Below are 25805 nucleotides of genomic sequence, written 5' to 3'. Positions count from 1 at the left end.
GGCACCCAAATGTGGGTGACTTTCCCAGACTTTCATGGGGAACAACTAGTCCTGAAGAAGTGAGACAAGATATTTGGGACAGCTAAAATTTGAACTAGCTCAGCTATATTGGAAGCCTCTTTGTGGAGACATTTTGCCTTGAAAAGCAAGTTATAAATAACTAAAGAAACAAAGGGGGCAATTCCATAGCACAACTCTTAGAAGCTTTTTGCAGAGTTCTGTATATTGTGCTATAAATGTAAACTTGATTCTATTTTTTCTGTGCCCAATGCTCATATTTTCTCTCAGTTCTTAGAAATATTGAATTTTCTGAGTACACAAAACACAATGTTTCACATTTGTGAAAATGCTTTATAACCTTCCCTTCTGGTGCATGCAGAGTTCAGGAGTGCTGCTTTTGCTTTTTGAGGTGTTTTTCTTTTCTTTTCTTTTCTTTTCTTTTCTTTTCTTTTCTTTTCTTTTCTTTTCTTTTGGAGGAATGATGCTGCTTTAGGACTAGCACTACTTAAGTGCCTTTTTCTCCTCAGCAGCTGAGCCTGTGTATTTGTAAACAAACCAATACAAAAATCCAAAGTCTCCAATATTCTTTCCCTTTTAATTCAAGGAATAAGCCACACAAAGCAACACAAAAGAAATAATTCAGATCACTATAAGAAAAGGTGATCTCTCAATCTTCAGGGCTTATAGAGCTTCAGATACTGAAAATATTAAATTTCATGGCACCCTGGTGACAAAAGATACACTATAACTCTAGCTATTGTCGTCTGATCCCAGTCAGACCAGTTCAGTCACTTCCATTTCCCTGTCCAGTCAAATAATGTGGAAATATACATGGTACAGACTGCAGTACGGAAGTGGCTGTTTAGTACACATCTTCTCGCTTTTGTTTGTGCCGCCTTCTTAGCATTCTCTCAGCGTCTTTCCAGCTGTATGCATTAACTTTTAATTAGCATTCCCTCAAACAAAGCAAGAATCCTATTATTAACCACTGGAGGTGTTAATTTGTTTAGGAATCAGGATTGCCAGGATCTATCTCTCCCTCCTCTATACCTCCACCCTTCTTGCATACGCAAAGCTCTGAGACAAATTGATTTGACTGGGGTTTCTTTTCTCCCCTTACAGGATCATGTAACAATTAAAGCAAATAAATGAAATTAAAAGGAAATTGAAATCCGCTCTTTCGACAATACTTCTGATTTAATTTTATTCATGCTAGTGAATAAAACATGAGATTCTTCCCCAACCTTTGACTGAATGAAGCAAGTTGCCTTGTGCATCATACAGCGCCGCCTGCTGGCTGCTAATTTCTCCAGTGTTTGCTTTTGTACTTATCTACCCTTTGAGATGTTCAGAGCCATTAATCACTATTTACTTATCATTACTGAAGTACCTTGAAGCATGTTAGAACTAGTTTTCCCAGGATAAGGAGCTAAAACAAGACTCTCTAAACTGCAAACTTTATAATCTGAGCTGAGATGAAACAATGAGTGTCGATAATATAGTGCTGGGGAAAGCATGAAGCATTCAGAGATAAATGAAGGTTGCAGCAACAATTCCTGTAGTTACTGAGGTCAAACTTTTAGCTGAAGGAGGAGTTCATATGAAATGTATTTATTGGTTTAATAATAATAAGTGACAAAGTACAACAGTTCAGGGATGGGGAACCTGTGACACTCCAAATGTTGTTCAACTCCAACTCCCATCAACTCCTGCCAATATGGCCATTGGCCAATGGTCAGGGATAATGGGAACTGTAGTCCAACAAAAAACTTTGCCTTAGATCAAGCATAGGCAAACTCGGCCCTCCAGATGTTTTGAGACTACCATTCCCATCTCCCTGACCACTGGTCCTGTTAGCTAGGGATGATGGGAGTTATAGTCCCAAAACATCTGGAGGGCTGAGTTTTGCCTATGCCTGCCTTAGACCCTTGTAAAAATGGTGTCACCCATACAAAATTATTCAGATGGCCCTGTAGCAGCATTAAAAAAAAGATCCATCGCCAAGAGACACACTGAACAAAAACCTGTGGAGAGGGGGGAAGGGAGACCATTTTTTAAAGGGGGAGGTGCCCTAAAAGGGAAAAGATATCCTGTTCTAGGCGAGTAGGAAAGATCTGTCCTATAATGCAACATGTGAGGTACAAACAAGTCTGTTTAATACCAAACATAAGGTGTGTTGGTTTGCAACAAACCAGATGACTCAGTGATATCTCAGCATCTTATAAACTGACACATAGTGAGTCACTCCCCAAGCCTGCACCTGTCATGCCTTCTCTTCCCATAATGCAGGAGCAGGGAACTTTTATGAGTCTGAGAGCCTGATTATCTGGATTGGGGGCTGCATATCAGTAGCAGGTGAGGCCAGACTTCACACAGACACACACCAGAAACGTAATACATTAAACACAGATGCACACAATAACACACACTGTAACACCAACAGGGGAGCCCTTTTCTCAGTTCACAGGCTGGAATTAAAGCGAGCTCACAATCCAAGCTGAACCCTGCATAGCAATGTTGATCCACTGCCCTGGCAGTAGATCAAATCAAAACAGATGCATCAAATGTCCACTCCTGTACATAATTCATATATCTGAGTACTGTCTAATGGTGTAATGGCAATCTTAATATTGGCCTTTTCCACTAAATACACGAACAATTTTCTAAAAGCTAGAACTGTCAATTTAAAAGTCTGCTCCTACCACACCTCTCTGTCTTTAAGGCTACAATTAACAGGTTCACACTACACACCACACAGATTGTCACAATCTAAACTCAAGGGTAGCAAATTGCATGGTATGTTGTATTTTTATACTACAACAGAAGTTTTATTAAGTTTAAAGTATTGCAGAAATGTCCAGTTTCTTAATTGTACATAATCAATCTATCTCCACACAAAACAATAATTATCGCCAAAAAAAAAAGCACAAAATTTTAAGTAAAGAATTATTGCCACACTTTGACAATAAAAGCACCCAGTTGGTAAAATGCTAAAAACTTTCCAATGGGCAATGAGAGCCTGCAAGGGAGAGGTAAAATGTCTATCTTGGCCGAGTCCACCTTAAAAACCAGATCAGTTTATTCAAGATGAACAGGTTTCTTGGTGAAAATTCCCAGCAACTGTTTTGCCTATGGGTAAGCCAACCTGTTTCAGGAAGGAAATCTTTTCAGAGGAAAGGTATTTTTACCTACATGTATCTTTAGGAATGAGACACAAATATCAAGGCTGATACAAAGCTTGGCAGCAAACTCTGTGGAAATACTAAACGTGTTTGCAAGATTTGTTTGACCACTTGTGATTCCCAAGATAGCTGCCCCCAAAACTGGGAGTACTTCAGAAACTGAAGACTGCAACTATTCAGTCATTGTATCTACAGTGTGGTAATAAGCTCTATTGAACACAATGGGGCAGTTAGGCTGCAACTCTATGCACATTTACTGGCAGTCTTTCTCATGGTTCCAGACAGGAATTTTGTCCGGTCCTATATGTGGGAATATCAGAGATTGAACCTAGACTCTTCTGCACAGAAATCCAAATTGTCTTACAGTGAGCATTAATTTCCAAGAAACACAACTTAAATTGATGTCATGTCTATAGTCAATGCCGTTTTCTCCAAAATGATGAATGCCAGTTCATACTATTAGGTATAGCAGGAAATCCTGATAGCTGCATCAGCTGTACAATTGGGCAGTGTGAGGTAGCTGCCTCAGGCAGTAAATGCTGAGGGAGCAGTGATGTCCCATCAGCAGTGTTGAACTATGAAGCAGCTACCAGTCCGGCTGGTTTCTGTACATAAAATGGCTGGGGGTGCTATCTTGTCCTCTGTCTCAGACAGCAAAACGTATTGGGCTGATCCTGCCTACAAATTTAAGATTTTTGGTTTGTGGGTTTTTTAAAAATTCAAGAATGTTTGGAAATCTGCAGCACGCAAGGATTCAGAGTGACTCGGTTGTACATCTGGAACCAGATAGTACACTGTAATCTCCTAAAGCTTTGCAGTTTATTCCTGGCTGCTAAAACTTTATGGGTAGGGTAGTTCTCTATTTCACTCTCACAGAGGTCAGCATCACAACAATTTGAAAGTTATGACTGTGGCCCAACTTGTTTTTCAAATCTGTGAAAAAAGGAAGACTGTATTCCAATACCTTTCTCATTGTTTGCAAGAGAGAGAGAAATGAAGCCATCACAATACAAATTTATCACTTTATATTAATATTTATGTGGTTTCGTGTTATGAAATGAGTTTTCTGTCTACTACAGTATCTGCACAAATTTTGCTGCTGTTTTGATTTTTCCCCAATAAACACAGTGCATTTATTACAAGATTTCCCAGACAATATGGACAGTTTTTGTTTTAAATCAAAGTGACTCCACCATGCAAGATATGGGACCAGAAAAAGTTTGAGTTGATAGGCAGGCAGCCACCCACCCACTATACACCCTGTTCCTCTCCACCTCTGTGTATCCTCCTCCAGAGATGAGGCCAGAGTACAAGATGGTTAACTCATTTTCTCCCCCTAACAAAGCTGAGATAGGTTTATAGAACGTGATGATTAGCCCAAGGTTAGGGCTTCAAAACAAAGTGTAAGTGTCCATTGTCTGAGCCAGACATTCTGCTCAACTACTGTGTAAACAGAGGCCTGAAAGGACACAAGGCTGATTAGTTTGCATACTTTGTTCAGAGATCTCTCTGCAGTAGTTGCCATCTCTTGTTTCTCTTCACTTGCAAAGCTTCTGTACCTTCCAAAGCTGCACGAATAATTGCACCAACCTTATATTAAACCAATGCAGCTTACCCGCTTTGGAAATACAGCGAGGACAAAAGGGAAAGCTTGACCTGCTGAGCATCTGCCTGAAATTAAACTGAGGCGTTCCCGCCCCAGAGGCCGCGCCAAGGCAAACCCTAGCAACCCTGTGAAAAGGAGATGCCGAGAGCCGTGCTGCGGAAAGACCAGCTCCTTCATCCTAAAGATGAGGGGAAAGGTGGTACTCTGCACATGCTCAGAGACAATGACATTCATTCACAGACCTCAGGACTGAACCCTCAACCTCCCTAAATTTAGGGGTCTCCAGGGGACCCTGAGCACTAAGCCAGAGAAAGCCGCGCTCGGCGCCGCTCCCGCCCCCCCAGCCTCCGGCTCCCCCACTTCTCGCGCCAAACTCCTCCGAGTGAGCGCCCAACTTCACCCCCCCCTCGCCCGCGCGCCCACCCCACCCGCTTTCCTTAACCGAGGAACATCGCCGATTGGCTGGGGCGCAAGAGCCTCCGCGCTCCAATTGGCTGAGGGGGCTCGCCTCCTCCGCGCTCCTTTCCACGCCCACCCTCTCCGCCCTCCGCGGGCCAAATTCAAATCGCTGACACGGGCGGACCAGCAGCTTTCAGCCTAGCGAGGGAGGGGATGGTGCGCGTTTCGTCTGAACGGCGACCGCCCCGCCGCGCCCGAGATTCCCCCTAAGCGAGGACGAAAGTGAGGGGGGGAACTCACACACACACAAAAAAAAGGTAGGTGAGGGCGGGGCGGGGATTATTCAGCTCGCGGGGTTGGTGGCGCCAAACGATTTAAACTGGATCAGGGCAGGTCTCCGCCCCGCTCCCATCAAGAGCCAATCAGAGGCGTCATGCGCCCGAAGGGTGGGAGGAGCTTATCCCGAACGAAGGAGCGCGGGTGGAATCCCGGTGCTGGAAGGAGGGGAAGGTTGAAGTGGAGGAGGAAGTGGGGGGGTGAGTGACTTGCAGAGGAGGAGCTGTAGCAGAAGGCAGAGGAGACCTGGGGGGCGTGCTTGAGAAAGTAGCTCGCAAAAAGGTGATATTAAATGGTGGGCGTTTTGGGGGGTGTTGACAATAAGGTTTGGGTTGTACCAGCGGGATCTTTTTTATTTATTTATTTTAAAAAGTGCTGCGTAATGGTTAAACCGTGCTTGCTGAAGTCAGTAACCTTGACGATATTAAACTCAAATCTGATTGCCTTGTACTTTGACAGATGCACCATTCTTTGGTGGCATCTGATTAAGGAGCCTCTATCCTGTGAAAGTGTGATAAGCTTTGTACATTTTTATGGTTTCTTGGGGCTCTTTGCTTCGTTTTTGCTACAACTGGCTTCTGCTTCTGTGATTTGTAACAAATAGCAATGAATTGGACCTTGGAGGTAGCACAGGGCACACTTGCCAGATTCAGTTCCTCCAACAACTATGATAGCTGCTGTACCACTGGGGAGAATATCATTGCTACATAAATATATATATGTATGTGTAAATATATTTCAGAGAAAGTGAAATGGTGCCGTTTTCCCTTTCAACAGACACAACTATCCAATGCTGTTTCTTTTAAAGTACTGTTGCTTTATTTCATAATATCACAGGCCTGCAAGTTTTAAAAATATACATAATTATGTATTTCACAACACAGGTGCCCCACAAAACATACCTTTGCTCCACAGTACTTTAAAAAAATGTCTGGGAACTGCTGGGACAGGGAAAAGAAAGCTACTCAGCTTGATAAACTAGTGGCAGTCCTTGATATGTTTTCCAGAGAAGGAAGGCTAACCTTTGAACGGGATTAGGGGGTGGGTTGTATTCTGGATGACATACACTGCAGTCATCAAAACACTAAAGATATGTGCAGACTGGCAGCCTTGGAGTCAATCTGCTGTGGCTGCAAGAAGGTGGTGATGTGCTGCCTACCATGTTGTGTAATCTGTGGTTATCCATTCTGCCAGTAAATGGTGGGAACAGCCTGCTGCACCTTGTTAAACAGATATTGACCAGCGTTTGCCAGTCTGGTGCACCCTAGATGTTTTGGGTTACAACGCCTATCTGTTCCTGCCTGAATGACAGCGGGGGCTGCTGGAAGTTGTAGTCCAAAACATCTAGGGTGCACCAGATTTGCGAAGGCTGGTACAGACCTTCCTACAACCAGTTTGGACAGAAATCTCATGTCGCAGTTTCTGATCATCAGCCTTTATTATTTTTCTTTATTGTTTTTATGTTATAATGCTGATTTGGCAACTTCACAATCACCAACTTGACTGAAGCAAGAAACCTGAAACAGGATTAAACAAAACTAGTGCTAAGCTAGACACATACTTCACCAAATTGCACCAGTCTCCTTCGTGTAAAGACATGTGACCATAGGAAGACAAATTTAGCAATCTGTGAGAATAAGACTCATGTAGACACATTCTTAACAATGGAGTTGGGAAATCTTTTTATAACCCTGCAATCCTAAGCATGTTGCCTGTGGAGTAAGTCCACCTAAACTCAGTTGGCCTTCTGAATACAGGTGCTTACTGCTGTGTGGCACATTTGTCATCTGAATGAATGGCCAGAGTTCTCATTGTAGAGGTCTTGCACCAGTATTCCCACATCCAATTTGTTTCAGCATCTCTGGTAAAATGATGTCATCAACACCCCACCTTTCCTCCATGGAGATTAAGGTGACATACATGGCTCGCCCCCTCCCCATTTTTTCGCCACAACAACCTGTGAGGTAGGCTAGGCTTAGAGAGTGTCCTAAGGTCACCTAGAAAGCTAACTGGCTCAGTGTGGACTTGAACTCTGTTTTCTAAATCCTAAGTCCAACACTGGTCACTGTACCATCACAGACTTCCATCTACCGGTATTCTGTTTTTTGTTTTGTTATGTGCATATACATAAACTAATTTTCCTTTTTTATTCTTCTCAAAGAATGCTGTAAAGGTTGCCCAACCAACAAAGCCCTTATTCTATTTAATTCAAACGAATATGAATAAGAGAAAAGCTTGCAGTGGCAAAATGAATGCTGAAGACAAGGTAACCTATCTCTCACTTTATCTACCGCATAGCAAGTATTGGCTAGAGGTTGCTGCTCATTGGACTGTGGCTGACAAAGCTCTAAAATAAAGTTAAGAATTGCAAATTACATATGAGCAGCCATCACTACGCTTGGCATCTTCTGTTTGTTGTTTGGTTTAACAATCTGGTTTTGCTTCAGTCTTGATAAAGAACTGGACCTGAAGAATAGTTACCTTCACTAACATTCAGTCATTTTGTTCTCTACATCTGTACGGAAACAAGTCACTTGTGAAGCTATTATCAAAGGAAGTTCTGGACCCAGCAATGGGTAGAAACAAAACCCCATCAATTTAACTCATTATATTTTATCAGCATAAAAAATGGCCACTCCTTTGACTTTGAAATTAGCTGGCCAAAAATGTTATTCCTAACTGAAGTTTTCTTCATATAATTTTCATGTTCACTAGTTAAATGAGTCTCCTAGAAAAAGCCACTGTGAGAAGAGAATGCTGGTTTAGATAGGCGCTTGATTTTATCCACAGGCCTGCTGTTTATATTCTTCAGCTATTTTTTCTCCCTTTATCAGGAACTTGTTTACACTTTTTGCTTTGTTAGCAAAATAAAATAGACAACTAAACTTAATTGTGTTTTGACGCCATCCATTTTTTTGTCCCCAACGTTCAGTCATGTAGAAATGCATGATGTTGTATATTAAAACACAAGTAAATTGTACACATTATGCGAGGTAAGAGTTTGGCTGCAGCCTTCTTTTACTGCAGCATGTATTTCTGCCCTAAAGCAAAACAATCAAGACTGACCGAAATACATAGGAAGTCTGATAAAATCCCCTAGGAACTAAACAGGTGAAAGTTTTGACACACTGGTTTTCAACTGGTAGTATACTGCAGCCTGATCGAAGATGGGTCACAACTACCACCATAAAAATACATGGCAAAATGTAAAGGAATGTGTCCTTTGGGCTAAAGGTGGGTCCCTGAAAACATTGCAGACTACTGTTTTGACAACAGGCACTTGATTGATTTCAACATGACATTGGTTGGTTTACTGATTAAAAACAGCTTTGTTTTCATATTGCTTTTATGCCTGGCATTGCTGATCTCAAGTCACACAGTTTCATTTCTTTTTGGCTCAGGAAAATTGGTCTTTTGAACCACATGAAAGCACATTGAAAACTCCTCTGAAACAGGCAGCGACCTCCAACTGGCTTTTGGCAGAGAAGCCGCCTCCTGCTTCTGGCCATCTGACAACGCCACCCAAGCCTAATGAAATCTCTCCTGGAGACCCATGGACACCGACAGCTAACCTGAAAATGCTAATCAGCGCAGCTAGTCCCGAGATTAGAAATCGAGAACAGGAAAAAAGATTGTCAGACAGCAGAAATGAAATCCCTGAGGTAAAACATTTGTCTTCTTATCGCTATAAATATTATTGAGCACTGTACTCAAAGCTTAAGTATGCACTTTAAAAGTAGCTCAGCATTGGTTTGTTTCAGTATTTTGTGCTAGACCTCAAATCTGGAGTGTTAGTTATTTTTAGAGATTATAGTGTGTGCATAGCAGACGCTTCAGGGTAACTCTATTATTTTGAGGCTCACCAGCTGTCACCAAGAAGGCACTTGGCATTGCACATTGGCCAGAAATGCTGTTACTAAATCTGTCAAATCTTAATATTTTTCGTGTAAGGCGTTACCAATTGGTGTTTCTGAATTGTTTTCTTTCTGCAGGACCATTTGTCAGGAGACGAATATGAAAAATCTCAACCCAGCCGTAAAGAGAAAAGTCTAGGGTTGCTGTGTCACAAATTTTTAGCACGCTATCCTAGTTATCCCGACATCTCTAAGAACAATGAAATTTGCCTTGATGAAGTAGCAGAAGAGCTTAGTAAGTTTGGGACTAAGATCCAGTGTTTATTACTGGAAAAAGCAAAACTCACTTCACACTGTTCAAAATGATAAGCGATTGTTTAGAGTCTTGGTAATTCTTATAAAGAACTTTATAATGTGGTTCAGTATCCTTATCATAGCTGTCAATTTTTTCCTTTTTTTAAGCGAAATTCCCTTATTCCAAATAGGATTCCTCGCAAGAAAAGGGAAAAGTTGATAGCTATGATCCTTATACCCTCACTGTAGCTGATACTAATAGGTTATTACATTAATAGCGACCATTTTTATTTATTTACTAAATTTATATACTGTCCTTCATCCAAAGATCAAAGAGAGGATTTTATACTGTATTTTGACAAGACACATAACATGATACCCTCCCCACCCAGCCCAAATACCCCCATCACATTTTAAAAGCCACAGATTGTTTAAGCAGCCCAAGGCCTGGGAGAAGGAAAATGTTTTTGCCTGGCGCCTAAAGATATGTAACGAAGGTGCCAGGCGAGCCTTCCTGGGGAAAAGATTCCACAACTGGGGAGCCACTGCAGAAAAGGCCCATTCTTGTGTTGCTTCCCTCTGGACCTCTCATGGAGAGGGCATACGGAGAAGGGCCTCGGATGATGAGTGCAGGGTCTGGGTTGGTTCATATGGAGAAAGGCGGTCCTTGAGGTATTGCGGTCCTGAGCCATTATAGGTCAAAACCAACAATTGGGCCTGGAAAGTTACAGATCAAAACCAACACTTTGAATTGGGCCTGGAAAGTAATTGGCAGTCAGTCCAGGGCTGATGCTACATGCTCAAACCATCTTGCCTCACTGGCCATTGAATTCTGCACTTAACTGAAGTTTCCGAACAGTCTTCGGAGGCAGCCCCATGTATTGCAGTAATCTAACATAGAGGTTACAAGGGCATAGAAAACAGAAATTCGGCTATCCCTGCCCAGATATTGAGGCAGCTGGGCTGCCAGCTGAAGGTCAGCATACAGGTCCTTACAGCAACCAGGAATTTGGAACAGGGGCATGTTATAGCGAGGTAGACTATGTGGAAAGAGCATAGTCTTCAGTTTTCCAGTCTTCACGGGGAATGAAGATATAATCATGAGGGTCTACCCACCTTCCAGAATGTGACAGGATTAAAAAGCAGGTGGATTTTTTTTTTAAAAAATTGCCCTTCTTACAGATGTTGAACGCAGGCGCATCTACGACATAATGAATGTACTAGAAAGTCTTCATATGGTGAGCCGACTTGCCAAAAACAGGTATTCTTGGCATGGGCGCCATAATCTTAAGAAAACACTACAGATTTTGAAAAAAGTGGCTGAGGAGAACAACTATAGTCAGCAAGTTGAGCTGATTAAAAGAAGACAATATGAAGAAGAGCCTGAAGGGGGTGACCAGAAAATTCAGTTGATGGCAAAGCACGTTAGGCCAAATGACCATACAGACATCTGCTTTGTGGAACTTCCTGGGATGAAGTTTCGAGCAGGTACATCTTTGCTTTCTAGTTTTGGCATGCCAGTATCTTCTACGATTTGAATTTGGTTGGTTCCAAATGCTTGCATCTGGGGCAATGTTTAATTAATTACTGTATTTTTCGCTCCATAGGACGCACTTTTCCCCTCTTAAAAACTAAGGGGGAAAGTCTGTGCGTCCTATGGAGCGAGTGCAGGGGGGAGGCAGGCAGGAAAAGCCCCCAAGAGGCGCACACAAGCTTCGCACGGCTCTTGCAGGCTTTTCCCCAGGAGGGAGAAGGGCCTGACGTGGCCAGTTAGTTGCTTCTCCCTCCTCGTAGAAAAGCCCACAGGAGCCGTGCGCTCCTTAAAGGGTGGGGGAATTGCCATAGCCTTACATAGCCTCTCCACCCGGGAGAGGCTGCGCAAGGCTAAAGAGGAAGCCAAGGCAGCAAGCGGGATGGATTGCACTCGCTGCCTTGGCTTCTTTAGCCACGCTTCTTTAGCCGCGCTGGAGAGGTTTAGCTCCCGGCTGGAGAGGTTGCACGGCTATGGCAGAAGCCAAGACAGCCAGCGGGATGGATCCCGCTTGCTGTCTTGGCTTCTTTGCTCTTTGGGGCTGGGGAGGAAACCCGGGCTTCCCCCGCAACCCCGAGAAGCTCTGGGAGAAGCGGACAGGCTGCACACAGCCTGTCCGCTGCTCTTTGGGGTGGGAATAATACATTTTTCTTGATTCCCACCTCTAAAAACTAGGTGCGTCTTGTGGTCCGGTGCGTCCTATAGAGCGAAAAATACGGTAGTTGGATTAATTTGTTTTTAACTCTCCTTATGATTGGCTTGTATAGTAACCTGGCTGGGCAGCAAATCATTTTTTCTTTAGAAAGACAGCATATAAATCCTTTAAATAAACAAATTGAATCTGCATGGAAACATTTATTGGGGGGAGGGGGTGAACCCGAAGCCTAGGCGAGTTAGGAACAATGATTTCAAAGCTCTCATGACTTGGATTATATTCTGCCATGGTTATCTCTCCGTACAGCTTCAGTAAACAGTCGTAAAGACAAGTCTTTACGGGTGATGAGTCAGAAATTTGTGATGCTGTTTCTTGTTTCAACCCCCCAAGTTGTGAATCTTGAAGTCGCTGCTAAAATATTGATTGGCGAAGACCATGTTGAGTATTTGGATAAAAGCAAGTTTAAAAGTAAGTGGCAGAAATGGCTATTTCCATATCTTCTCTATACTGCGTCTTAATTTTTTCATATTTAAACACTTTTTCCTGTAGCCCATCAATACAGTGGTACCTCAGGTTACATACACTTCAGGTTACAGACTCCGCTAACCCAGAAATATTACCTCGGGTTAAGAACTTTGCTTCAGAATGAGAACAGAAATTGTGCTCCGGCTGTGCGGCAGCAGCAGGAGGCCCCATTAGCTAAAGTGGTGCTTCAGGTTAAGAACAGTTTCAGGTTAAGAACAGACCTCCAGAACGAATTAAATACTTAACCCGAGGTACCACTGTACAAGACTAAAAATATGAAAAAATTAAGATAGCATACTGAGAATGTAGGTGTTTTGCAACTTAGCATGCCCTTAGTCCAAGTATTCCCAGGTGGGTTAGATGTTAGCTCTTAATGGCCAGGTTTGGCCCAGTGTTGGCCCATGAAACTGTTTTACTAGAATAAACTCAAATATGTGTCCCCATGTTCCCTCCCATCTTTGAAGATATCATGATTTCTTAAATCACAGTTTCCTATGATGTCCATACTGGGAGACTGTGGTTTAAGAACTAGGGTATCTAACAAGCCAGGCACACAAAAGTAGGATTAAATGCACAAGCACACACCTTTCGGTTCAGTAAACTGGCTGATTGGACCTAGATAGTGACTCCTGAACCAGGCCAGTATATGATGTTGGCCTCCTCATAATTCATGGACAGGCTGTCATTTCTTAACTGGCTAAGCAAGTCATGAATGAATCCAGCCTCCTCTACCTGCTCCTATCCTCCTGCACAGCCAGGAAGAATTTGGGAGCCTTCACTTCTACTCGGTTAACTGCAGCTTGTTGTGTTATACAAGCTGATAAGCGGTGCCTTATATCAACTATGGTTAGTTTGAAATAGGAATGTGTAACATTGGCAAATGGTCAGGGATAAAGAGTTGTCCAACACCAGAGGGCCGCAGGTTCCTCATCTCTTGTTTGAAACAAGCCAATGGCCTGCAGCGGTTTAGCCATAGCTACAGTTCTGTGTTCAGATGAGACAGCAAGCTGCAGCTAAGTTAAAGCTTGTGGATGTGGGAAAGATTACTGTTTTCTCATCCAGCCTCCATTTAACAAAGCAAGGTGTCTGTTGAGAATGTTCTTCGGTGGGGACACAGTTCTTTGGACTCCTACCAAATTTAATTTTCCAGTTTCCTAAACCCCAACCTTTTGTCATTCACACAGAAGCTCATTTAAAAATATTGAGCATATGGCTTGACCAAGGGACCAAAATTTAACAAACCTATTTGTGTACTCCTGTGGATCCTTGGAACATAAATGACCCTGTTGCTTTTGTTTTGTGTGTTTAAAGCACCATTTGGACTAATAGGAGAAGTAGGGTGATGTTTTCATAGTACAGTGGTGCCTCGCAAGACGAAATTAATCCGTTCCGTGAGGCTCTTCGTATAGTGGTTTTTTCGTCTTGCGAAGCAAGCCCATTGACAGCTTAGCGGATTAGCGCTATTAGCGGCTTTTAGCGGCTTATCAGCTTAGCGGATCAGCTGAGAAGCAGCTTAGCTGCTTAGAAAAAGGGGGGAAGGGGGAAAAACCCGCAGGAACTCGCAAGACATTTTCGTCTTGCGAAGCAAGCCCATAGGGAAATTCGTTTTGCGAAGCGCCTCCAAAACGGAAAACCCTTTCGTCTAGCGGGTTTTCCGTCTTGCGAGGCGTTCGTCTTGCGGGGCACCACTGTACTGAGCCTCTGCTTAATGGTGATGTAGTAGTACTGCATTTTCATTAGTCTTTTAAACTTATTTCAGCTAAAATTCGAAGGCTGTATGATATTGCAAATGTTCTCAGTAGCCTTGAGCTCATCCGGAAGGTTCACGTTACAGAAGAGAAGGGTCGCAAACCAGCATTTAAATGGACAGGACCAGATGTTTTTTCAGAGATTCTGGGTAGGTGGACTATTACTTCTGTACTCTAGAATTGCAGGCAATTCCCCATTTCCGCAGGGGTTTTGTTCCAGGTCAAAGCATGCATTGACAGAATGTGTGTAAATGTGCCCCGTTATGCCACTATTCCTCCCTCTTCCGGGGTCCAAAAGGACCCGCATGTTGGTGGTTACATGTCAGTGGTTGCATGTCAATTGGACTCACCTAAAATGGTCGCCACCTGTCACTGTAATGGTGAAGCTTTCTTATCCACTGCTCCTTGCTGCTATCAACCAAAGAAGGCTTTTTGTGAAAGGCATTTTTCACTTATATGTAGATGTGATCATTTCCCAATAGTTCTGCCAAAACAAAGGCTTAATAACAATTTTGTGCACAATTGATTTATAGCTGTACAGCCTGTATCTACACCTACTGTGACTGCTTCATCTCATCCTGCGGAAGGGAAGTCTTCCAAAGAGCATTGTTCCAAGAACCTCTTTCCTACGAGAAGCAAGCAAGGCTTCATACGGCACCCATCTTTAATGAAATTGGCAAAGGGTGCGCAAAGCAATCAGAGGAAAATTAGATCTGCTCCAAGCAGCCCCGTCAAGAAAAATGCAAGTACGTAGCTGAAATGTAAACTCTATTCAGTGTCATTCTGGAGATGCTGTTGAAATGTTAAATGGTTCTGCTTAATGCCTTAGCGCAGAAAACCAAACAAACCCCAGTATATCTTGCAATCTCTTGAGTTGTCTGCTCCTGAGCAGCCTTACTAAGTTTGGCTAGACTTATACAAAGTGGAAGCTATGTGCTATACTCAGGTTGGAAAGACTAATGGGTAATGGTGTTAGGTGCAGTCACAGGTTCCATTTTGAAGCTTTGAAGTATAGTAGGCTACATCCATGGCATTTCCAGCTGATGACTTTGAGTAGCAAGGCGCTGAAAAACCTTGAGTCCTTGCAGATGCTGTGTCGGATCAAAATGCTCTTAATATGACAGCTTCATGTAATCCTATGGACTTGTCCCACTGTGGCAATGGCTGTGTGGGTGGCCAAATCCAGGCCACAAGACTAACTGTATACAACACCTTATGAGCAGTACCATAAGGTGTCCTTCTAGTGACGGATTCTGGAAGGGCATGAATTGCTCATCCTCAAGCTATGCAAACAGTACGGTTTTAGTGAAATCTCTTTATTTATCTCTTTTCCCAAAGGTCAAATTCCACCAAGCTTTCCAAGCAAGATGGCTCAACTTGCAACAATATGCAAACAGCAGCTGGATGAACAGTCAAGGTATGTTCGTAAAAGAGATGCATACAAAGCCTGCCTATTGAAAGCAAAATTTCCCAGCCTAGGTGAATCCTCCAGCAGCATATCACACCAACTAACACAACTCCTCAACAACAGGACTAAAATTAACATATTTGGTGTAAGAAGAGCATGACTTAATGTTTGGCAATGCTTTCTTTTCTAAATAAGAGGAGCCAATTCTACTGTATTGCTTTGGCGGAGCCATTTTGGATGCAAGGATTTTAATGCTGTGGATTTCTTTTCTTAGGGATTTCAAGAAGAGAAAAATGAAATTGGAACATTCTACTTTGCCATCCCCTCTAGGTCTGCCACCCAAAACTCGTTTGAAGCCTAAACCATTCTTGTTACCTTCTCAGGCTGAGATCCTACCTCTGATCCACAACTCGGTACCTCCAGCAATACTACCTCTCCATCCCAATGTGCCCTATGCATTATATCTGCATCCTTCCCAAACACAGCTAGTGACAGCATACAATCCAAGTTTCACGGTGCGGCCTGTCCACTGTGCTAATGTGGCTGGAAGTAAGTCTCCCACGGAGCCCAGTTTCCAAGTAGCCCCCGGTAAAATATTTATTGAAGACAGTGGCAGCAATGGAGAAGGAAGTGCTTCCTGTGCTAAAGGCCAGGACCTCTGGCTGGCGAAGGAGCAAGAAGGTACAAAGGATGACGTGGTGCCTGAGAGACATTTTAAGAGACGTAGAATGGAGGGCAGTCCAATGAAAAAATGTGCGAGTGAAGAAGCAGCGCTGCATGATGTGCTATTGGTAAGCTGTATTAAAGTGCACACTCTTTCCAAATACTAAATGGGTGGCTGAGGCATGAAATGCATGTGATAGGGCTCTCTAATTGGTTGCTGTGGAAAATCAATTCAATAGTTAAGGGTTCCTGTGAGTCATGTTCATGCACAGGGCCTACCTTTAGCAGTGGCAGTGGCAGCTTTTTCAAATCTCATCTGTGCCACAGGTAGCCACACTATCAGTAGAGCTCCCCTTCTGACTGCCTGACCTCCACTCTCTTTCTACATAAAGCTTTAGGAGCAGAGAAAGAAAATAGCTTAAGAAATATAGTAGTATTACTTTTTAAAACAACAACAGCTGAAAAAGTTCTTGCCAACTCCCAAAGTGCCAAATTCATTTCCTCCTCCCCATTCATCCGTATTGCAAGCCTAATGTAGGGTTGCCATACATCCAGACATACCTGGAATACTGCAGTCAGAAGCTGTGTCCAGACATATGGCAACCCATGTTGCCAGTGTTGTTTTTGGTGATTTCCCTTCAAAATAGCTCAAAAACTCCTTTTTTGCACTTTTGCCGAAAAAAGCTTAACCTTGGCAAAGCTAAGGAAAAACTCAACAACTTTGGCCCAACAACTTTTGTGTCCGGATTTTCACTTTTTGAAATATGGCAACCCTAACCTTATGGAGGAGGCCATCTGCTCAGGCTCCCTTTTAACTTCCAGGTAGCCTTGCTTTTGTGGTATTGGAGCATCCAGTTACTCCCATATAGAAGGACAGCAGTTACCCAGCCTCAGAAGAAGCTGTCTTGTGTTTTTGGATGAGTTACAGCTCTGGGCAGGGCTTCTTTTCAGCAGGAACTCACCAGAACTCAGTTCCAGAACCTCTCAGGTGGGTGCCATTGCCATTCTAAGAGAACAAGGGAGACGTTTGTGGTGAGCTCTTTTTCTAGAAAAAGAGCACTGGCTCTGGGCCTGCCTCCTTCCAACTGGCAGGTATATTCAGAACTGCTGCCACACACACTAACATGATGTGGCATCTTCTCCTGCTGGGGGAGGGCATGTGGAGAGGTAATTCATACTTCTTTCACCCTTTACGGATAATGGGCTAAAGTATGCTTTGGGAATTTGTGCCCTAGATTCTGCAGAACAGTGGGACACATATTACAGAGTACACTAAGTTTTGGAGCAAGCCTATTATTTTCTACCTGACAAATCAGTAATTGCAGATTATCAGTTGTTGCAAAAACTGCCCTCCTTAGCGGCTGGCTTGCTAAATGCAGAGCTCATGTGACCCATATATTGAGTTGCTCTTTTTTAATAAGAAGTTGATCCAAAGGTGTGTGTACAGAAGTCTTCAGTCATTCAGATGGAACATCAGTGAGCACAAAGCAGTACACAAGTAGATTACATTCCTCAGTTGAATGAATGCAGAAGGCATTAAGAGTGGAGGAAATCCTTTTTTAAAATTGGGGCATCTGCCCACAGAACCAGCTGCTGCATTAGGGTTGTTTCCTATTTTCCTAGCCCTGATCAAATGTTCTGGAAACAATATCAAATGTATTTACTGTGTGCACTTTGATGATAAAGCAAAGTACTGTACTAGAGTATGCTTGTACTTCTTTCTTTTCCTTTTGCGCTTTAGTCAGGTTCATCAGCTATTCCCTATTCCTTTTTCCACTCCTCCTTGAGTCTCTTGGACCAAGCTAGTCCTGCCTTTTCTGCTATTGATTAAATTTCATAACTTATTTTTACTTTCCCTCTGTCTTGTTACTTTTACTGATTTTAAGCTTGGGATTCTTCTGTATTATTGGTGCTTGGTGGCAGTAGCCAGGATTTTTATACTAATTTTGTGGGCGGGGTGTTGGTGAGGTGTAGAACAGGGGGTTGCTGTGGACAGGATTGGCAAGTAATGTGAGGGGGTAGAAGACTCCTTAGTAACAAATAAGTGACAACATGACTAAAGAAAGATGAAATAGACCTCTGTTAGGAAGGGTTACATAAGGATGACACCATTTGGAGAGGTACATTTCACCAGCTTTGCTAAGGTAAAGAATATCTTGAATCTGACTAGTGTCTCGTGTGTGTAGAGATCTGGGAATTTCAATAGCCCCAACCAGTTGCTTTTTATAGTTATGTTTTCAAGGCACCATGTTTCCCCATTTATTTATTTTTTACTCTGTACTGTATTCCTGTTTTTCTGAGTGATGACAGCCAGTTGCTTGTTTCAAAGAATCTGGTTTGATATAGATACTAAATTCTGGGAACTGGATATCTCTCGGTTCTGCTTTGAGCTGCTTTTCCAGGAGTGCAATAGAGGGTGGGGAAAGTCCAGCCTCAACTTGGGAGAAGGGAAAAATAGGAATTGTGTTGGAGGATGGAGTTGACATGCAGAATGCGGGAGAAGAAGGAGAACAAGAAGGGAGAAGGCACCTTTAATATTACCCATTCAGAGATATGCTTTCTCTCTCTCTCTCTCTCTCTCTCTCTCTCTCTCTGTGTGTGTGTGTGTGTGTGTGTGTGTGTCTGCCTCTGCCTCTGCCTCTGCCTCTGCCTGACTGCCTATTCTGGATGGGGTTTCACTCACTCTGAAAGAATAAATTTGGGGCTGCTCCCCAATCCAACTTTGTCACTGGAAGCTTAGGTAGCCTCATTTGGGAAGGGGTACCGATTACCATGTACAGCCAATATGCCAATGACAGTGATTCTTGGACAGGAATAGTCTTGCCATAGTGAAACACGCCTTAGTAGCCTCAAGACTCAGTTATTGCAATGTGGTTTATGTAGGGCTGCACTTGGGCCTAGTCTGCAGGCTTCACCTGTTACAGAACACTCTGACTGTAGTGCCGTTGGGGAGAGACTATCACCAGCACATAACTCCAGTAGCACTGGCTGCCTGCATGCTCCGAGGCCAGGCTCCAGATTCTTGTTTTAACTTGCAAGGCCCTTAACAACTTGGCTCTCACGGACCACCTGATTAATTATATCCTTGCCCAATCACTGAGGTGATCCCCTGCCCAGTCACTGTTAGTGGTCTCCCATGACTTGTATCCACCAGGAGTTGCACATTCAGCATTGTGGGCCCAACTGTATGGGACTCCCTTCCAGTTGAGGTCAAACAGTGCCGGCCCTTTGGTTGAACTTCCATCACCTACTGAAATTTCTGTTTATTCCAAAAGGCATTTTAACTGAATACTGATATTATACTTTTAACTGGTTTGTTGTTGCTGTACTGAGTTACTTGTAAACTGCTTAGAGACTATTGTAATTAAGCAGTATATAGATTGTTGAAATAAATAAATAATATCCGTGTGTGTGTGTGTGTGTGTATCCCCCTCTAAATTAGCCTTTGGTTATTTTGCATTCCCCCCCACCCCAGAGAGCATCTGTTGAGAGCAAAAAATCCCGATGTCCCATAGCTTCACGTCTTGACCAGGAAACCTTAACTTCATCAGCTGTGAAACAAAGTAAATCTGAAAAAACAGATCAACACTTGGAGGGTCAACCTAAGCAGCAGAGGCAAGGGGAATTTTTGGAACCTGACAGCGTCACCACAATGCAGGAGATGCCCACAACATTTGCAATCGCTACACACAAGGTATACTTCCCCTTAAGCACATTTGCCCTATATCTTTGCTCTTCTGAAAGAAGCACTGAATGTCGTAAAGTAGGCATTTTATGCTCCAACTTTACAAAAAAAGAAAGAAAATTAGATCACATTCAGGACCAATGTAGTATCTGATAGGTAGCTTCAGCCCATGGACATTTTCCCCTCTTTCCTTTTATATTTCATTTAAGGACTGCTTCTGGAATTTACTGTATTGCATTTCATACAGACCCTCGCTATTTGGACAAAGCACATGTTTTGTGTGATCCGTGGGCAGAATTGTAGAATGCAATAATGGACATGTCATACTATCCAGCAACATATTAAAATTATCCTTTATAAGACCCCAGGATGAAAAGTAATGGTCTTTTAAAATATTTTATCATTTAAAAAAAATTTAAGAGATCAGAATGAAAAAGAATCACGCATTTTGCGTGCTTGTAGAGCACAAATACAGTTGCATTTTTCTTAAAAGTTGAATGTTGTATTTATCTCCACCCACCCCAAATATGTTTCATTTTCATCATCATTCATGGATGCCTTTTGCTTCATATACACAAGGTCTTCATTTTTAATGTGGCATGGAAAAAGAGGAAGAAGGAAAACAGAACTATGGCATGAATTGAGCGTGAGGTGGTCCAAAATTGCATCGGGGTGGTGGTTGTTTACGATATTCTCCCTCCTATAAAGTTGTTATCCATTGCAATATTGGATAAGTGCAATATCAAACTTGGGGTTCCAAATATTGGGCTACTACTCCCATCTTAGCCAGCAAATAGCCCAGGATGATGGGAATTGTAGTCCAACCTCATCATTTGGAGATCCAATGTTGGAGAACCACCCACCCACCCATGGGTAACAGTTGCTTTGTGGTGAGGGGTGGTTTTCCATCTTAGAAATGGCAGGGCTAAGTTCTCTTAATGTTTTCCTTCAGTCCCAGTGGCTTCTTTAATTGTTAAGACATCAAGAGATCCAGTCATTGTTCTGCCATGTCATATCTATTTTGGCCCTTTCTTGTTTAGGAACAGTGCAGTACCTGGGCTAAATCTATGAAATTTGTGTTGATTATTGTTGTCAATATAAACAGCACATTTCCCCTTGTTCTTTAGACTTGGTTTCCTTCAGGATACCTTATACCTCTTCCTCACTGTACCAAGCTTGGTAATGAGACCATTTTTTCTAACAAGGAGAAAGCTGAGATGTGTGCAGCAGAACAGAAGTCTTATAGTTCTCCTATTGCTGGTGTGTATTCATTAACTGTGCCTCTAAAGTATTCCAGACTTGTTTATATATGATGGCTCCTGTCAGCTAATGATGAAGGACCTTAGGTGGGAAATTTAACTACAGCTATTGCATGCCTGAGGCCTGTGCCCTCCTCATTCAGCTTTTGCAATGGTGGCTTCTCCCACATGGTTCCACTTTCTGTGATCTGAAGAAGATGGATTTAATCGGTTCAATACAATATGTATTAACAGTTCTGAACTCATTTACAGAGGGCTTACAAAACTACAAATAAAAGCTAACATTTTTTGTTATCCATTTAACAATTCATTAAATAAATGTTCTTATTGCCTCGTATAATTCTCATTTCCTTCAAGCACTTCTCTTTGTTTGTTTGTTTCATAAAATTGATAGGCCGCTGGATTGTTTTTGTTTAAAAACAACAACCTCAAAGCGATTTACGAAGCGAATAAAACAATAAAATCATCAGTAACAGTCCTTAAACAATCCTTAAAAAGAACGCAGTAAATCATTCGAAACATACAATCAACAATAAAGGAAAAACCCAATTAAAACAAACACCCACATTCTACACATGTTCCATGTTCTGACCTTGAGGGGTGGTTGTTTTTTCAGTTATTGAATGTATTTAAACCAATGTTCTAGGTGAGTCATTTTGTTGTTGCAGGACCTTTTCTGAGTTTCTTATAATGTGATCGTTTGTGCATTAATTTTCTATGCCAAGGCTTAATTGCATTCATCTGAAGCCTGCTGTGACCAAGCTTCTGGTGTTTGGCTGGACTTGGTGTTCACGCCTGCCAAACATTGGCTTGTGCTCCTTGACGCAGAAGTATTTTCATTTGTGACAGTTTTTTCTTTCTTTCTCCTTCTCATAGGTGGTATTCCAGTGACGTCTGAATTTACTGCTGTTAATTTCCCTGCTTTTCATATAGCACCTGTGAACCTAAAGCTACCTGCATCTTCTGTAGCTACTGTCCCCGTGGTGAATGGCACTGCTATGCCTTCAGACCAGGCTGACTTGATCCAAGCCCCAAGCGCTTCAGTTATGAACTTTACACTACAACACTTGGGACTGATTCCAGCCAATCTACAAATGTCTGCAAATCAAGTACTTAGATCTGGCCCAGTTTGTCAAGGAGCAGAACATGTAGGCTTCAAACAGGAGAAAGCAATACAGAATGTTTTACCACCGTACGGTGATGAGTTAAATGGTAAATCAGTTTCAGCAGCTTCTTTACAGCAGGTAAGAGAGCTTTTAAATAATAGTCTGTTTCAAATAAGATTGATGGGTTACTAACACATATTCTTGCCAGAGTGTACAGTTGCTCATAAGCAATGGGGCATTTTACATGATTTGGTAATAGGAGCAAGCCAGCAGGAAACCACACCCAGCAATTTGGAGTTAACTTTATTAGCAACAACAGGATCTGCAAGACATGAACAGCTTTGGATACAGATGTCGGAAAAGTGGGTTTTCAGTAGCAGTATCATTGCATACCAGTGCTTGTATAAATTTACTTGGTTGAAACTGTTAAAAATGCAGACTCTGCTAAAAGAGCAGTACCATTGTATGAAAGGGCTAGAAAATTACAGAAGGGATGCCTAATACAACATTGTGAAATTGGCTGTTATATTGGCAACCCTCTCCATATTTACAAATATTTACCAGTGGACCAAAAGCATTAATAGAGCATGCTGAGAGAGGATAATTACAGTGGTGCCTCGCTAGACAAAAAGAATTCGTTCTGCGATTCTCTTAGTCTAGCGGTTTTTTCGTCTTGCGAAGCAAGCCCATTGACAGCTTAGCGGATTAGCGCTACAGCTGTCAAGCGGCTTCCAGCGATCAGCTGTTAAGCGGCTTATCAGCGGAACAGCTGATAAGCGGCTTAGCGGCTTAAGAAAAGGGCGGAAAAAGCGGAAAAAACCCGCGGGGGGATGCAAGATTTTTTTCGTCTTGCGAAGGAACCCCATAGGGAAATTCGTTTTGCGAAGCGCCTCCAAAACGGAAAACCCTTTTGTCTAGCGGGTTTTTCATCTTGCGAGGCGTTCGTCTTGCGGGGCACCACTGTAGTAAGACTTACCAACAGTGTCCTTTTCACCTGCTTCTTGTTTCCTTCTCTGTTGTTCCTGTTTCTTCTGCTTAGTTACAGTATTAGAAAGCCCCAAACAGGGTTCCAAAATACATTTTAGTTGTTTCAGTCTCATCACTTGCAAATAATTTAGTTTTCTCTTCCATTCAGGCCACTGTTCCTGTTACGTCCAGCATTCTGGATAATTGCCATGACTTCCAAGCATCATGCGAGTCCGCTGTAGTTCCTGAGTTTTGTTCATCCTTTCATGAATCAGATAGAATATCTCAAGCAACACTGGCAATTCCACAAAGAGAACATGGTGTTTCAACAGAAGATAAATTTTGAGTTGGTATAAAATATTGTTGAACTCTTCCCCCAAACAGATATGATTGAAACACTTATTTCTGGTGTTATAAATGTGTACTCTGGAAATAATATTTGATCATAATGATGACTTCTTCGTGCTTGAATATCTTTTTAGTTACAGTTCTACTTGATCAACTATATATATATATAGAGAGAGAGAGAGAGTAAGGACACACACTATTGTCTGTAAAAACACCACTTAAATGTCTGACTTCATAGTTGTGTGGAATAAGAAAGCTCTTGTTCGTTATTTGTATAGAAACATACTAAATATGTACTGGCACATTGCAAGTACCAAACATGTAATATATTGTATTTTTAAAAAAAACTATTAAGGAGGCTCTTGTTACTTAAGTTTACATAACATTTTAATTTTGTGTGTTCTTTAATACTGTTGCAAAGTTTTAAAATCTTAATCACGTCTGTGTAAATTTTAAGGTTTATTTAAGGGATTAATCAATTTCTTCAAATTAAATTTTGTGTCAGTTTTCTAACTTTTATACTTGTGGGTTGTTTCTTGACATTGAAACAAAATGAACATGCACAGAAAGAGCGTGCAGAAAAATGTGCAATATGTATATCAGGAAAAGTATGGATAAGGATAAAATGCTGCATAATGCCTTAAAATGGACTGGAGTGCGTGAGGATTAGACCAAAGGGTCCATTTCTCCAAGCTCTCCAACTGAGGTGGCCTCCCAACAGGTGCTGTTAATGGAGTCACAAAAGTGTCGCCAACCAATCCTTTCACCTGCTAAACATGGTTGTATCCATGCTTACAGGGGTCAGCAGAAAACCCCAAAATGGTGTTCGGAGGGTAGGACTGAACCAGGCCAGGACCCACTGGATCTCAAACTGCCCTCAGTTTTCATATGATGGCATTGGATCCAATTACTGCCCTAGCCTGGAGTTGTCACAGTGATGAAGCCCGATCGTTTGTCCCCTACTTTCTGTCATGGCTGTAGATGCAGCAAAGTGTGTGTGTGTGTGTGTGTGTGTGTGTGTGTGTGTGTGTGTGTAAAAGCTTAAGATTGTGCCCCTAAATCTAACTAAAACCTTGCCAAGGTTCAAAATCATGCAACCTGGTATGTGGATGCCATTTGGAAATGGCTGCAAAGACTTGCTGCCACCTGTCTGTTTGGGTTGTAGCCAAAACAACTTGGTTTTTACTAGCTTCTCGAGCACATAGCTCATGCCCTTTCCCCCCATCTGTTGAATGTTGTCTTAATATATAAATTGAGTAATAGATTGCATCTAATAAAAGCAAATGGAATCTATGGCACAGATGCAAGAAACTGAAATCTCTTCACCCCAACAGCTGAGATTTTTCTGTATAGAAAGATGTCATGTTTGAAATCACTTTGACCTAAGTACTTTTTACTATAATTTTATGCATACTATTAATAGTGTGAGCATCTTACACCCCAATCCTAAAGTTAGTTATCTAGAAAAAGAAGCTGTATTGCTATTTGTAAATAAGTTTGTTTAGGGGCATTGCGTCAGAGTTGATATAAAGCACTACAAAAATATGAATGGAAGTACTACAACGGGCCTTGTATCAAATCACATTTATTATCATTTTTCAGTATTTATAACATTAAACCAGAAAAAAACAAGCTAGATTTTGAAAAGAATAAGTAATATCTGAACAAAATAGTGAGTCGAGGTGACAAAGGCCTGGGACAAAATCATCATCTTCCTGTACTTTATCACCCTGTACACTCAGTGTTCAATAAAAAAATTGGCTTATCAGTTTATATTTTTGCAGTTTCTGCCGCTGATAGTTGAAAAACCTCACCATTGTTTCAGAATGAAAGAATGATCTCAGGCTAAAAGCAATCTCAAGCCTACTCTGGTTTATACTTAGTTCTAAGGTCCTGGGACCTTAAAAGTAGGTAAGAAATTGAATTAATGAGGAGGAGGAGGCAATAATTATGCCAACCAAATTAGCCATCTAACCTTATTGCCTTCCACGCTATAGATCATTAGTCTGTCAAATATATTGTCTACAGAATCTCCATTGTTTTATTCATTTGAAAACTGCATTTTTATCTTGCCCTCTACTCACTTCTTAACTCCTGCGGGTTCTCTTTTGATACATTTTTATATGAAGGAATGACTTAGAAGAATGAACTACTGTACACCAATTTATGTTTTGTATAGGGAAAAAATATGTACTCTTCTGTTTGCTATTGAGCCACTGCAAGATCAAGGCTTCCTGGCT

At 42.0% G+C, this 25805-nt stretch overlaps 1 protein-coding gene across 3 annotated transcripts; it reads left to right on the top strand.

The window, feature by feature from the left end:
* Positions 1–5324: 5324 nt before the first annotated feature.
* Positions 5325–24082, top strand: E2F8 (E2F transcription factor 8). Of its 3 annotated transcripts, none has more exons than XM_083750106.1 (15): positions 5325–5508; positions 7685–7789; positions 8925–9185; positions 9516–9672; positions 10854–11159; positions 12164–12325; positions 14142–14279; positions 14664–14876; positions 15469–15547; positions 15813–16329; positions 19677–19895; positions 21014–21146; positions 22022–22389; positions 23387–23698; positions 23748–24082. In XM_083750106.1, the coding sequence occupies exons 2-14, from the start codon at positions 7742–7744 to the stop codon at positions 23561–23563; spliced, it is 2778 nt and encodes a 925-aa protein (XP_083606232.1). In that variant the 5' UTR covers positions 5325–5508; positions 7685–7741; the 3' UTR covers positions 23564–23698; positions 23748–24082. The 3 variants fall into 3 exon arrangements, with proteins under 3 accessions (XP_083606232.1, XP_083606233.1, XP_083606231.1); XM_083750107.1 differs by lacking the exon at positions 5325–5508 and adding an exon at positions 5718–5805 and having other exon boundaries at positions 12248–12325; XM_083750105.1 differs by lacking the exon at positions 5325–5508 and adding an exon at positions 5718–5805.
* Positions 24083–25805: the final 1723 nt, after the last annotated feature.

Source organism: Podarcis gaigeae, assembly GCF_964106915.1.
Source record: "Podarcis gaigeae genome assembly, chromosome: 1".
Classification (NCBI taxonomy): Eukaryota; Metazoa; Chordata; class Lepidosauria; order Squamata; family Lacertidae; genus Podarcis; species Podarcis gaigeae.
Note: the sequence above shows the minus strand (reverse complement) of the source record. Positions and strands in the feature narration are given on the sequence as shown.